This window comes from Rhinopithecus bieti, unplaced genomic scaffold (assembly GCF_001698545.2).
Source record: "Rhinopithecus bieti isolate Rb0 unplaced genomic scaffold, ASM169854v2 scaffold_65, whole genome shotgun sequence".
NCBI classification, from domain to species: domain Eukaryota; kingdom Metazoa; phylum Chordata; class Mammalia; order Primates; family Cercopithecidae; genus Rhinopithecus; species Rhinopithecus bieti.
Genome location: NW_016803344.1, coordinates 5,117,004 through 5,131,853, shown reverse-complemented (window position 1 = coordinate 5,131,853; position 14,850 = coordinate 5,117,004). Strand labels below are relative to the sequence as shown.

The following is a 14,850-nucleotide window of genomic DNA, read 5'->3' as shown; positions in this document are numbered from 1 at the left end:
CACCCCCCTCCCCCCGCCCGTCCCCCCAGGTGCAGACCATGCTATGCAGAGAGTGAGCAGCAACGCGGCCCTACTGCTTTGGAGTGAGTCGAGAGCGATGGAACCTGCCTGCACCACATCCTGCCTGCCCCGCACACGCACACGCCTGCTCGCTGCGCAGGTCACCACAGTCTGTCTGGGCCCAGCCCGCGCTGGACCCGTTACATGGATCCAGCCCAGTTCTCCAATTCCTTCATGTCGTCATCTTCCTCTTCTTTCTTCTTGGCTGTGTGAAGACAGAAAAGGCTATTTAGGATGGCTGGTGCTTTCAACATGTTCTGGCCGGAAACAAGGGCCGCCTGTGCTTCATGGAGTCTGTCAAACAGCCCTGCCCTGTGGCCAGCCTCCTCTGCAGGCTGTAGGCAGACTGCTCCTTGGTGCCTAAAAGCTGCAACATACAACTCTGGAAAACCAAGCACACTTTGGCAGCACCCACCCTCCACCTCCAGCAGGCCCAGACAAAACAAGAGGGATTCTACACAGAGGCCCTCAGGATTCCCACGAGGCTTCGGTCCCAGAGCCTGCAAGGTGGGAGGAGGATGGGAAGAACCCCACAAGAGATCTAATCCTTGCCAACCCCCAACTCCACCTCAAGTGGCTTGACCCATGGCCACACAGCTCCAGGAGGCTCGCTGGACAGCCTCTGCCCACACGGGACTCCGGGAGGCTGGCCGGACAGCCTCTGCCCACACGGGACTCCGGGAGGCTGGCCGGACAGCCTCTGCCCACACGGGACTCCGGGAGGCTGGCCGGACAGCCTCTGCCCACACGGGACTCCGGGAGGCTCGCCGGACAGCCTCTGCCTACACAGCTCCAGGCAGCTGACTCTACTTGAGGGGGCCGTTTCCTCTTTCTACCCGGGAGAGGGAGGTGACCACAGCTGGTCAGGCACTGCCCCCAGGGCTCTCTCTCTCATGCCATATCAAATTGCCTCACTTTTTCTAGAAGTTCTGTGTGGATTACTTCTACCTGGGGTGAAATATTGTGCGAGGGGATGGGGAAGGGAAGGAGGAGGAAATGAAGGTTTTATAGAATCAGGTCTCTAAAGGAATCAAAGCTGTTTCCTTCCCCCAGGGGCGGCCTCCAGGGGCCAGGGCTTTTGCAGGTGTGCACAGCACAGGATACTAGAGAGGGGGCAAGAGCTGTACGAGACTCACGCTCTCACACCTTCTCACAGTGCCTGGAACTTTCTCTTCTTTAGTGAAATAGGAAAAATCATTCTAGAAAAGAGGCTCTCAACTGGGGGTGATCCTCCCAACCCCTACGAAGGGACATTTGGCCATGTGTGAAGACATTTTTGGTTGACATAACTCAGGGCGGTTGCTACTGGCATCTAGTAGGCAGAGGCCAGGGATGGTGCTGAACACCCACAGTGCACCGGACAACCCCACCCCCACCCTCCATTCTCTTGACCCAGAGAGGTGTCTGGCCATGTCCGTAGCGTCAAGATTAAGAAACCCTGTTCCAGAGAGAAACCAGAAAAAGCCAGGTGACATGGCCTCTGTAGCCACTACAATGGATCCTGTCTGGTTCTCAATCTTGGGCAAGCTCAGGACACAAACCAAAGCCAACCAACCACAAGATCACCTGCCACATGACCTCGTGGGCGTATCATGACTCTAGAAGCACTCACCGGGTTTTGATGGTAGGGCTATAGAGGGAACATTTGGTAGAGGGACTGTTTCGGGTCCACTGATTTCCAGCAAATTCTTGTCTAGTTCCTCCTGTTCTAGTTCTTCTAATTCTGCCATGAGCTCATCCTAGTAAAAGGAAACACAAAGTGAGTGCCCTCCCTGGGAATCCCAGCCCCCGCGGTCATGCCTCCTACCTAATTAATGCTCATGGAGACACACACCCCTCTGAGAAGGTCTGCGGGGAGGTGAACTCCAGGTTTCACACCTTGTGATTCAAATATCCTAAAGCAGCTTCTACTGGGGAACGTATCACTGCTGCACATCACTGATGTAGACCTCGGCGTCCTGCACTACACTGTGAGCATCTGGGAGAGGGGATCGTATCTTTGCCTTCCTATTTCTTTGGCTCAGAGCTGGGCACACGAGTGAATGCTCAGAAATGTTTGCTGATTTGAAATGAATGAGATTCTTCCATCAAACTCCAGTATGAAAACCCTGGTTTTGAGAACCAAAGGTAAGAGCTGCAGGGTGTTTTCTCAGTTATACAGTGGGGGTCAGAAAGCACAAAGAAAGGTCCAGCAGAAAGGATCTGACCTTTAGGAGATTCAAATCTAACACAGTGGAGTACCTTCAACAGGGGCTGGTACCATTATTTTAAAAACCTAAGAGACTCAAGGTCCCAAATTGCTCAGCAGACACTGGCAGGTGGCCAAGATCCAGACACATCCCCTGGGTCAGGGGTAAGTGCCCCCCCCACCCTTGGCTCTACCTTTCCCTCATGCTGGAGCTGTCTCAGGGCAAATCCTGTGAACTTCTCCAGGACGTGGTCATCTCTGCGGCCCAGCTCTGTGCCAGGGCCCACCCTGGAAAGGTGCAGGCTAGCTACTTGTTCAAATCAGTTAGTGACCTGAAGCCTGCTAAAGCGTTGTGATGAATGTTCCTTTACTCTACCTAAGTTTCCACCCCAAATAGGGAAAGTGTCCCTCAAAATGTAGAATTCAGGGAGGGTTAACACCATGCCCTGTCTCTGTCCAAGTCCAAATGCTCCCTGCCTGAGAGCCTTCAAGAGCACATCAAGGGGCAGCCTCAGGGTGTCATTTGTGAAGCTTATGGGATCTGTACAAAACTACTCACCTCGTCAAACTCTTCTCCAAACCCTACAGGTTTTGAAATTGCTGTTGAAATCTCCTCCGCAAGTTCTTGCTGGTCAGCAATGTCCTGCATTAACTCATCAACTTTATCGATGTCCCTTCAAATGCAATGGACAGGTATCATATCAATTGATTAGGCTGTGTAAAGAGGGCCTGCAAGGCAAGGCAGGAGCAGAAACTGGGCCCCACACAATCAACTTCCCAGACACACTCCCTGCAATGACTCCCTGTGAGGAGTTACTTGGCATTATTGCCTGCCTCCTCCCCTTTAAAATAGAGAAGCACAAACTCAAGGGGACAGGAATGTCTTCAAGACACTACCCAGTCCAACACCCTACAGGTGGCACTATCAAGGTCCTACATGCAAATTAGCAAAGGCGTCAGATAAGACTGCAGGGCTTTAACTCCTGGGCCAATAGCTCTTTTTCAAGTCCAAGGGTAACTCTGCACGGGGAAAGTAAAAGCACAATCACAGAAGACAGCCATGCCGTCTAATGGGACTTCCATCTACTCAGTCCACCTATGGATCCTCTAGGACCCCAAAGGAAAGGCAAATTCTGAAAATATGCAGAATTTTCTTCTACACACTGACAATCATATAAACCTATATTTACTCAAGCCAATATATGCACATATATGTCAACGTTTGCACAGTATTTAATGAGCTGCACTCTGCTAGGTTTTTAGGAGAACACAGAAATGAGGCATATATGGTTCTCATTCAAGCAGCTCAGTCCAACGAACATCTACCCTCAGACAAAACCTCACTTATTTGAAGGCTACTTCTCCTGCAACCTCACATTCCTACAGCAAAATCAGCAAGCTTTTTCTGCAAAGGACCAAATAGTAAATACTTTAGAATTTATGGCCAGACAGTCTCTATTACAAATACTTAACCCTGCTGTGTAGCACAAAAGCTGCCACAGACAATATGTAAATTAAGGGACATGACTGTATTTCAATAAAACTTTTAAGGCCAGGCACAGTGACTAACACCTGTAATCCCAAAACTTTGAGAGGCTCAGGAGAGAGGATCACTTGAGGTCAGGAGTTCGAGACCAGTCTGGGCAACACAGTGAGACCCCCCCATCCCTACAAAAAATTTTTAAAATTAGCCAGGCATGATGTCACACACCCGTAGTCCTAGCTACTCAGGAAGCTGAAGTGGGAGAATGGCTTGAGCCCAGGATTTTGAGAATGCAGTGAGCTAGGATTGGGCCACAGTATTCCAGCCCAGGTGATGGGACACAGCAAGACCCTGTCTCAAATAATAATAAAACTTTATTTACAAAAATAGATGGCAAGACCTTAGGGCGCATTTTCCCCACCCGTTGGACAGCACAGCTGAGTACCCAAAAGGAAGCAAAAAAGGCTCCTGGCACCCCCAAATATATGCTGCCAAATCTAAGCACTACAACAAATGCAGATTTTTTATTTTTATTTATTTATTTATTTTTAATTGAGATGGAGTCTCGCTCTGTCGCCCAGGTTGGAGTGCAGTGGCACAATTTTGGCTCACTGCAACTTCCGCTTCCTGGGTTCAAACAATTCTCCTGCCTCACCTCTAGTAGCTGGGCGCATGCCACGATATCCAGCTAATTTTTGTATTTTTAGTAGAGATGGGGTTTCAACCATGTTGGCCAGGCTGGTCTCGAACTCCTGACCTCAGGTGATCTGCCTGCCTCAGCCTCCCAAAGTGCTGGAATTATGGGCGTGAGCCACCTCACCCAGCCCAAATGCAGTTTTACTCATGAGAAAGGTCTTCATTTGGAGCCTCCTTACCTTAGTCTTTACCTTGGCTAGTTACAACTGTAACAAGCTTGGTTATCTAGTTTCTTAGGCCACTGCCATGAGAAGTAGCCATATAGGGGAAGAAGGAGTGCTGAGGGCAAGATCACTGTCAGTACGACAGCTACAGCTGGAGAGCAAGGGAGGGGGCAGAAAACACCATCAAAAGCAGACACAGGAACAGAGAGATCCAAAGCTCTTGGATGAACCACACATTTCAGGGCCCCTGACAGCATCAGGGAAAAATCATGGGCACCGATTCTAATCCCAGTTCTATCCAAGCTCCCATGTCACACAGGGCAAATCAGCTTCTCTCTCTGGGACACAGCTTCTCCACCTTCACATTCACAGGTCTGGACAACAGGACCTTCTAAAGGCCTTTCCAGCTTGAAACTATGCTCATCACAATAACCCTGAATTACTCAGAAAGTATTTTTGCATGCCATGAGATCTGCTTCCAAAGGCACATCATCCATTTTCGGAGTTCCAAAAAAGAATGAGAATTCAAACAAACTCAGGTGCTCGAATAGGTAAGTCAAGGGATCCGTCTGCCTAAGGCCATGGCCTGGGTACAAGGCATTCCGGGACTGGCAATGCCCTGTGGCGCAGGGGCGGGTGGACACGTACATGTTGTCATGGGCCGCCTTCATGGCCTTGGCGGCATAGCCCATGTTCTTGAGCACCTCGGTGTTGGTGTTGGCATTCTCCAGGGCCTCCCGCTGGAACTCGATGGTTGATAATGTGCCGTCGATCTGCGCCAGCTGCTTCTCATACCTCTTCTTACGCTTCAGTGCCTGGAGGGCCGCTGCGTTGGGGAGAAAACAGGGTTTTAGAGAGCCCAGGCACAGGGCGAGGTCCTAGTGTTCACTGCGTTCTTTCCCCAACTCTACTGGAAGCATCTCTGTTGTTGCTTTCGCTATAGCAGAGGGTTCATAAATTCTACACAAAGAGCACGTTCAATTTTCTACAAAAACATAAAATTCACATACCTCAAAACATGGCCAGTAAACAAGCACACAAGCCAAAGTTCAACCCTCGGGTAACCACGCACACACACAAATCAAAGCATGGACAGCCACACCAAGAAAAGGATGCTGTGGGGTCAAACTCCTTTAGGGTCAAAGTCCAGCTCACAGACTCAGGTGAGCTACTTGGCTTCCCAGATGGTGTCAGTGTGAGCAGCAAATGACATACTGTATGTAAACACCTGGCACATTCATCAGTGTGTATGCTCCTCAAAAAAAGCAGTTCTCATTATTATAAAGCAACTTTAAAGTACCATTTTATGCCAACTAAATTACAGAAATCATAAATATAATGACTATACCAAATACTAGATCCATTTGGGTTAAAAATGCTATTTCAAAAAAAAAAAAATGCTATTTCACTCAAAGCCAGTAACTCTGTAAATTGTTACAATGCTTCCGAAAAGTAACATGGCAACACACAGCAACAACCACCATGATGTTTTTACCCTCTGACCCAGTAATTTCCTTCTGGAAATGTATTCAAAAGCAAAAAGCCCCATGCCTGAAGATGGCTACTACAGCATCCTCCATCATCGAAAACACGACTAAACTAAAAAGCCAGACAGAACTCCCTGCCACGGCCAAACCCAGAGTCTGGTCATTTAGTTGGGTCAGTGGCATCATCTACCTTAGCCTCCTAGCATGCTGAGACTGTGGAGATCATCTCATGTTAAGGTCCAGTCACGGCAAGCAATTTGACCAAGGTGAATCTGTGGCAGAACTGGGACCAAAACCACATCTCCCAACTTGAAACCCAGATGTCCTTCCCCTTCATGGTCTCAGTTCCACTCTTCACACTGAAAAATATCTTTAGCATACATCTTACATGACGTTAGGGGTCAGGACACACCACCCCAAAATATGACTGTAAGAGACCAGAATATACCACCCCCAAAATATGTTTCTTTGGCATATTTTGAGCTGGTTATTCTAAGAAACTAGAGTAGCTCAAAAAGCTGTCCTTTTGTTTAAAAAAAAAAAAAAAAGTACATCTAAGAAGAAAATCTACATTACTAAAAGTATCTGTGTCAGGAAGAGGGCTGCTCTGAAAACTTTCATTATCTAAGAGACCTTCTATCTGCATAACAACACATCCTTTACTCACCATACAGTAATTCTTCCCTCACCCTCCGGTAAGCTGTGTCCCCCCACAACAAACTCCAAGCCTTCACCATACAGTAATTCTTCCCTCACCCTCCCGTAAGCTGTGTCCTCCACAACAACCCCCAAGCCCCTATTCTTTTCTGTAGCTCAGGATACTATATAAGCTTCAAGCATCTGACTCTTCTTCAAGTCTCATATTTTGTGGGATTTCCACATGTACATATGTAACTAAATATGGTTTTTCTCTTGTTAATCTGTCTTATATCAATTTAGTTTGTAGCCCAGCCAAAGAACCTAGAAGGGAAGCTATTTTTTGTTTCCCTGAAGTGGGCATCAAAAGCCAGGAAGGAGGCTTAGCACAGACTCCGTCAGAAGAAATGGCTGAGCTGGAGTGGGCTGGGTCGGGAGCACTAGCCTCACACACACATGCACTCAGCACTCCCCCATGTCCTGGAGTTCTGGACCACGGCCATCTCCTGCAGACTGGAGGTCAAAACCCCGCCCCCATGGGGCTCCGGTTTCTCCATATGTCACATGAATAGGTCCCATGCTCCTTCTACTCACATCCCCTGCTGGCGTGGGATTCCGTCCTAAAGACCATTTGCCAAGGGAAAACAGCTTGGCCTTCGTATAGCACACAGTCCCTCCAAAAGCAGCAGAAAAATTCTTCCAGCCAGTCTTTCCAACGAATGCTGACCAAAATACATACATACACACATAAAGAGAACTCGTAAAACATCTAAAACAATGAAATGTGCCTCATTAAATCTGAAAAGTCACTGAATCCGTAATCCCCCTTGATTCTGATGTAGGCCGGAACTGCCCAAGACTTCAAGAAACCCATCCTGCAGTCACACCAGGGGATCCTCGAGACCCTTCTCTCTCACCTTCCGGTGGCATCAGTCATGCTCACTTCATAAGGGCCTCAAAACAGCAACGCTTTAAGGTTAGAATGACCACCCCTTTTAGTCGATGAGGAAACTGAGGTTCAGAGACCTCCTGTGACAGCCCAGGTAACTGGCAGAGAGGGGACTTAAACCAGGTGTGGAACCCCAAAGTCCCTGCCCTGCCACTATGTTATGCCCCCCACTTAATGAAAAGGGTAGGATACTGCCCTGGAGGGATCGTCCAGTCCTGCAGGGAGTGACATGGGGACCATGGGAACACAGAAGAGGGAATGCAAATCTAACCATTCCTTTGCTGAAAAATCCTCAGTAGCTCCCTTTACCATATAGTTTAATATGGCCTGCAGAGTTCCGCAGAGGCAAGCCGTTAGAATTCTCTCCACAAGCCCAAGACCTGGGAGCCCTAGCACAAGGTCTACAGAACCGCCTTTCCCATGAGTAATGTCAGAGGGAAGAGGTCCTGGGGGAGTCCTGTAAGTGCCCCAGGGCTGGGATGGCTAGATTGCTTCCTGTGACTTCCTTGGTGTTGTGTTCCTTTTCCACAAAAGCCACACCCTAGACATACTCTAATCACCAAGTGACTGTGAATCCTTCCAAGATCAAGTGCCAATGGCCCACAGGTGCCCCCTTCCCAAGTCCCCTCCAGTCAGCTCCATCACCCACAGCCCAGCCCATCATTCAAGATTCACCAAGGCCTTCCAGAACGGGCGCACTGGCTCATGCCTGTAATCCCACCACTTTGGGAGGCCAAGGTGGGTGGATCACCTGAGGTCAGGAGTTCAAGACCAGCCTGGCCACCATGGTGAAACCCCATCTCTACTAAAAATACAAAAATTAGCTGGACATGGTGGCGCACACCTGTAGTCCCAGTTACTCGGGAGGCTGAGGCAGGATAATTTCTTGAACCCAGGAGGCGGAGGCTGCAGTGAGCCCAGGCTACTGAACTCTAGCCTGGGCAACAGAGCAAGACTCCATCTCGGTGGGAGGAAAAAAAAAGATTCACCACGGCCTTCCGAGAGCCTGCTGTGTGATGGTGAACAAGCAACGGCAGTCTCATCCACCTCCTATTTCATTTAATCATCCAGAGATCCCAAATGAACAAGGAGACTGGGGATCAGAAAGGTGATGTAGCTCACCCAAGTCATCCTGCTGCCAAGTGAGGAGGGGAGTAGTCTGTGTAACTCCCAGCTCTATGCTCTTCCTCACGGACTCAGAACAACAGCAAGTGACTCTGAGACCGTTCATAAGAGCAAACACTCTTTGACAGAGCTGCCTTGCTTTTCAGTGTCCTGAATATAGCAGGAGCTTGGTAAAATGCTTATGAAACTGATTTTATACAGTCAGCTACATTCTTATATTTAAAACCAAAGTTACTTCCCTATTAACATCATAGATTTAGAACTGCTTTTTCTCCAATACATTTTCCATTGGCAGTGACTCCTTGTATGCCAATCCTAACTTCCTCTGACTTCCATCTCCCACTTCTAAAATCTCCCAAACAATAAATGATCTGGAAGCAAATACCCAAATATACCAGTGAGGAAACCAAGAGCCCATCCCCACCCCGAATGAAATAATGCTGATATTATTCATGTTTGCAGATCAGCAATCCAGCAAAATAACTGATACACAGTAAGTGCTTAGTATCTACTAAATTGAACCTCCAATTTCATTTGTCTTACAAGGTTTTCATGTATTCTATCCAGGGTTCTTCTGGGGGATCCACCCATATTTTATCTTCCGTGCACCTCTGACCCAGAGAATTGACGTCTTACTGAAACACAGGCTAGAACAATCATTTGGCAGCATCCTTCCACTGCATTCCTCCTGGCCCACAAACAGGGACTTCCCGCAAGCACCTGGCTATAAGGTGTGCTATCTCATACTGGGGACAGGACCTGAACAAACAGTATGAGGGACAGTCCCGGGGAATCCCTCCAGGACTCCCCTTCCTGCCTGCAGGGTTCACACAGCCTCTTCCCCTCTAAGCAGTGAACTCTCCAGGACGTTGATTTTTCTTATCTAGATCTATCTGCTGTCTGTGTTTCTCAGCTAGTTGAGAACTCCAAAGGGAAAGGCTACATTATTAATTTTCCCCCACAGAAACCCCCAAACATGCTTCATGAGTAAAGTAACCTTGAAAATAGACATGGGGTCAGCATCTGGGCTGCAGAAACAGATGCAGACAAATATTCACAGCACTTGAACCACCTCCTGTATCTTACAAATGCGTGGCATCAGTGGTGAGGTGTAACAGGGCAAACTAAAGGCTCAGAGGTATTAGAGTGCTTCCACAAGTAAAATGCCATTCTTCTTGAATACTATTACACTTAGTAAAACTTCCTCCATGCCAACCTTATTTCTGACCACAGAAACTTTCTATCTGTAACCAACCCAGTGTTTTCATAAATATTAAATATATACTGGTTCTTAATGTCTTGCCTTAACTTCTCCAGATTCCTGATGGTTAGATTTAAAAACAAGTACTGAGTTAAAGAGAAGCTGTTCATCTAAATCAAATATTCAAAAAAGAGGTGTCTAAAGAAATCCATTTTCTGCCAGAGAACCCCCAGCATCATTTATAAACACAATGGCTTTAACAATTGAAATCTAACCCAGGTCAATAGAAGTTTAAGAGGTTGCTTTTAGATGGGAAAAAAAACAGTCCTTGGAATCTCCATATTTAATTATGCCTTTGCCAGTTCCAAGAGAGTAATTACAGCAGCAATTACAGAATCTAATAACCAGCTTTATTGGCTCTGAAAGCTGAAGCAAAAACAGCTCCAACCATGTTGAAATAAACATTGGTCTCCAGACAGTTGCTTCATTAGACCCTCCAAACAGCTATTTAGAGGAAAGATACAGAACAGATACCCTAAGAAGCAGAGACCAGTCAAAAAGACGTTTGCCCAGGATGGAAAACCTTCCTGCGAGGCAACAGTTAGAGATTACAGAAACCATTTCTAGAGAACACATCAGTTCGATACAACCAGACAGGACGTTCCTTTCTCCTAGTCAAACACCACTTCTCTGAAAAGCTGCTGAGGGGGGCAAGTTTGTCTGTCCCAGATCTAGGGGTGTTCAGTATAGGGGCAAATAGCCCAGGGCATCTCAATAGATGCCAAGAAGTCATAACTATACACTCATTACTAGTATAGAGAAATTCAAGCATGGAGGGAAGGACGGACCAATAATATGCTCTCACTAAATGAATGGCAGTGCCTACAGTCCTTTCGAAGACCCCAGAGTCTACATCTGAAGTCATCTAACAGAAGGTACAGGGCTGGGAGGGAAGAGGGCTGCTGCTTTCCCACTCTCAGTGTGAACGACAAAGCAAATGAACACACTCCTGAGGACACTTACACACAAATGCAACACCAGGACTCCAGCCTAAGTGGGCGTTCTGAAGAACCCTCAGCAGCCTGGTCCCAGTAGGACTACCGGCAGGCAGGGAGCCGACTCTGCCTGCCAGCAATCACTCAGATAGAGCCCCCTGGTTCATTCTGCCAGTGAATAAACTCAGATATTCAGGGTGCCCTTAGCCAGGAGAAGCATACCTGGCCCTCAAGCCACTAGTTGCTTTGCTGGACAGAGCAAGTGATGGGTGTGCCATCTGTGATCTGTCATCTGCCCCATGAGTATGGGCAAGAAAAGACCCAAAGTTAAGTCTACGGCCATACCACCCTGAATATGCCCAATCTCGTCTGATCTCGGATGACCCAAAGTCAAAACAACACAGTTAACCACCAATGTCAACGAAACCCATTCACCCGTAAACATGGTTATTAGTGACCATCCTTGCACCACATGGCATTAGAGATCCCACCAAACTTTGACTAAATAAGAGTTACAATCATGGCATCAAAAATAGAGGGAGCTTGAGGAGCTCTTGGAGATAATGAAGACCAACCCCTCATTAGATAACTGAGAAAAATGATGTCCAGGCCGGGCGCGGTGGGCTCAAGCCTTGTACATTCCCAGCCCACGTCTTGGGAGGCCGAGGCGCGGGCGGATCACGAGGTCAGCGAGATCGAGAAACCATCCTGGCCGAACTACGGTCGAAACCGCCGTCTCTACTAAAAATACAAAAACTATTGGGGCCGGGCGGCAGGTGGCGGGCCGGCTGTAGTCCCATCTACTCGGCGAGGCCTGGAGGCGAGAGAATGGCATGAAACCGGGGAGGGCGGAGCTTGCAGGGTGAGCTGAGATCGGCCACTTCCACTCCCAGGCCTGGCCGACAGAGCGAGGACTCCGCCCTAAAAAAAAAAAAAAAAAAGAAAAATGATGTCCAGAACAGGTGGCACAGTTTGCCAGGACCCCGCAGTGAGTCAGAGGAAGAACCAAGACTAGAACCCAGGTCTCCAGCCCAGGACTCTTTCCACCACCTCAAGTCTGTTGTTTCCAAATTTAATTGCTACAAATAAATCAGCAGTTCCCTGTGCCATAAGGAAAACAGTCTGCCTAATGTTCTTTCATCCAGCTTCCAAACCCTGCCCTTGATAAACTCCATTTTAAAGCTCATGCTGACACATGAAAACCAAAAAGCTACCTGGTTTGCTCTCCTAGGTCCCCAGACAGCAGAGAGAAAAAAGAATGGGAAAGAGGTGCTAATCAGGCTAGTTCAACAGTACCTTCCCCTAGTAAGTGCTGTTGATGCACCTACAGTTTCAGAAGGCAGGGCAGGGTTAGGCTCTCATTTCTCTACCCTGGGTGAGAGGGTGCCTGGGACAGCATGGGCAAACAGAAAGTTATCAGAAACCAAAATGCACAAAATGCACTTTGGAAGCCCAGACAGAGGCTGTTTTGTGTCGATTGTTGCTGAGACAGTGTTGCAGGCTCACCTGCAGGATGAGGGCCTCATCCTGCAAAAGCCTTGGAACGCTGTCCCTGACATTGCTGTATTTATTCCCACACAGCTGGAGAGTTCAGGCGAGAGGTGCAGACAGCTTTTTCCAGAGCAGCCTCCTTCTCTGTGATATATCTCCCTGTTCCTCTAATTTGCTCTCCGTGGCCTGGAGCTAATGCACTCCATTTAGAGATGGTAAAATAAGTACTTGTGTATGACCAGGAAATAGGAGTCTGAAGCCCTGCTGACTTCATCAGCAAACACATAGGGAGTACAGTACTCACTGCAAGGGAAAATTCTAGACAGAAAGAAGCCCCTTATCTGTTTGAAAGGGACAAAGATGAAAGAAATAAGCCCCACAACTAACAGCCTAACAGAATATCAAACGCTCTGAATCATTTAAACGGTACATACAAAGTGTGTTCCGTAAAAGGCATGATAAAACACACTCTGCAGTGAGACAACCTTAGGAAATGCTGGGTCACATCAAGTTACAATGGTCATTTAGGGAGTCCAGTTGTCCAGCTTCAAGTTTCACCTCCACCATCAAGTAAATTACTTAATCTCACTAATAACCCTCATGATAATAACACACACCTCATAGGGTTATTGTGAGGATTAAAATGAAGTACATATGTAAAGCACCTGACACAGGGCATGACAGGTAAATGTTGGTCACTGGTATTATTTACTGCAGGACTTCCCAGATCCTATTTGATAGGAAGAAAACACTGACACCTAACTGGCTCACCAAAAAAAGAAAGAGAAAGACAAGAAAAACCAGCAAGACACACACTGACATCTGTAAAACACGGCTTGGGAGAAACCAATTTAAAACCACCTGACCATTTGGCCAATGCCAGCTTCATCAACCTCTGCCCTTGGTTGATGCCGGCCAGCACTGGGGCATAAAGGAAAAAGAATATGAGGCTTGGTACCAGTAGACCAGGTCAGAATTCCAGCCCTGAAGGTGGCTGTCAGGTAAGTTATTTCACATCTCTGAGCATGTTTGTCAGATGCAAGATGGGGGTGAAACCACTACCCTAAGGACAGACGAGAAGGACAGTCACTAGGCAAACACTTGCTGAATGTGAGCATTCTCTCTGTCTTGCTCTTTCCTCTCTTTCCTTGCCTGTGTCCAACATTGTCTCTGGGGATCTCTGCATCCTCCTGTCCCTGTCCTGTCCCCCACACAATTTTTTTTTTTTTTTGAGATGGAGTTTCACACTGTCACCCAGGCTAGAGTGCAGGGGGGTGATCTCCGCTCACTGCAACCTCCGCCTCCCGGGTTCAAGTAATTCTCCTGCCTCAGCATCCCAAGGAGCTGGGATTACAGGAGCCGGCCACCATGCAGTGGTGTCCTGTCCCCTTTCCTAGCCCAGTGTGTCTAAGAAAGAGTAGACAATTATGGCATAGTGGAGAAAAAGATAATATATAACAACAGCTAACATTTATGAGAGGTTTCCTGGGTGCCATGATTGGTGCTTTCATGGGAATGAAAAATTGATACTATCCATGCTCACTAGTTCTTCCAGACAAACTATCTATGAGGTAGATACTGTTACTGTCCCACTTGAAAGATCAGGGTATTGAGGCTCAAAGAGTTTATCACCTGCCCAAGTCATACAGTTAGGTAGTGGCAGGCCTGGGATCAAAGTCAAGCTGCCTATCTGCAAATGGCATGTTCTTTCTCTGCAGAAGAGCATCTACCCTGCACCAAGCAGGCATCTGGGCCTGCTTCTGCCTGAGCCTGGGGATCTGAAAGCCCTGAAGGCCTTCCCCTCCCCATGGATCCCACAAGCTAGCAACAGTCTGGCACCGAGGGCATCCAGTGGGCTGCCTGTTCTGCCCACAAACTGTCCACTAGCGACAGTCCAGAGGGTATATAGTAAAAACCTCTACCTGGAAAAAAAATTTTTTTTCTAGCAGATTTTTTTTTTTTTTCTAGCAGATTTTAAATTGGTTAAAAGCACACGGGATAAAAATCCAACCATTATCATCCTCTCTATACTTAGGTCGATGACTCTACATAGCTGGAAAGTTTGCTGTGAGCTTTTTTTCTGTGTTTTAAAGAATAAATGTCTTCTTCCCTCATGTCTACCCTAAACCATAAGCTCCTCCAGGGTGGAACCTCCATCTTTGTGCCCCTAACAGCACTGAGACAGGGAGAAGGGAAGGGCACTCCATAATACCCAATGTGACCCCGCCATTTCTTTACCCGTCAGTGCCCTCTGTCCTCTCACCCTATGATGGCTTCCAGATCTTTTCCCAGGTCCTAATATGGCCTTCCCTCCACATTCTGGAGGGCCCAGGGACCAAAGCTACAAGAACCTCTGTCACTTGCCCACTTTTTTC

The 14,850-nt window shown here is 47.7% G+C and overlaps 1 protein-coding gene across 1 annotated transcript in view; it reads right to left on the bottom strand.

The window, feature by feature from the left end:
• Positions 1-8: 8 nt before the first annotated feature.
• The window catches only part of CHMP4B (charged multivesicular body protein 4B), a 43,300-nt gene continuing 28,458 nt past the window's right edge, over positions 9-14,850 (bottom strand). Inside the window, exons 2-5 of the mRNA XM_017878474.1 lie at positions 5,240-5,417; positions 2,808-2,922; positions 1,673-1,799; positions 9-265 (exon numbers count right to left, since the gene is read on the bottom strand). Coding sequence (XP_017733963.1) covers positions 201-265; positions 1,673-1,799; positions 2,808-2,922; positions 5,240-5,417 — 485 coding nt within the window. The 3' untranslated portion in view covers positions 9-200. The remainder of the gene's footprint in view (positions 266-1,672; positions 1,800-2,807; positions 2,923-5,239; positions 5,418-14,850) is intronic.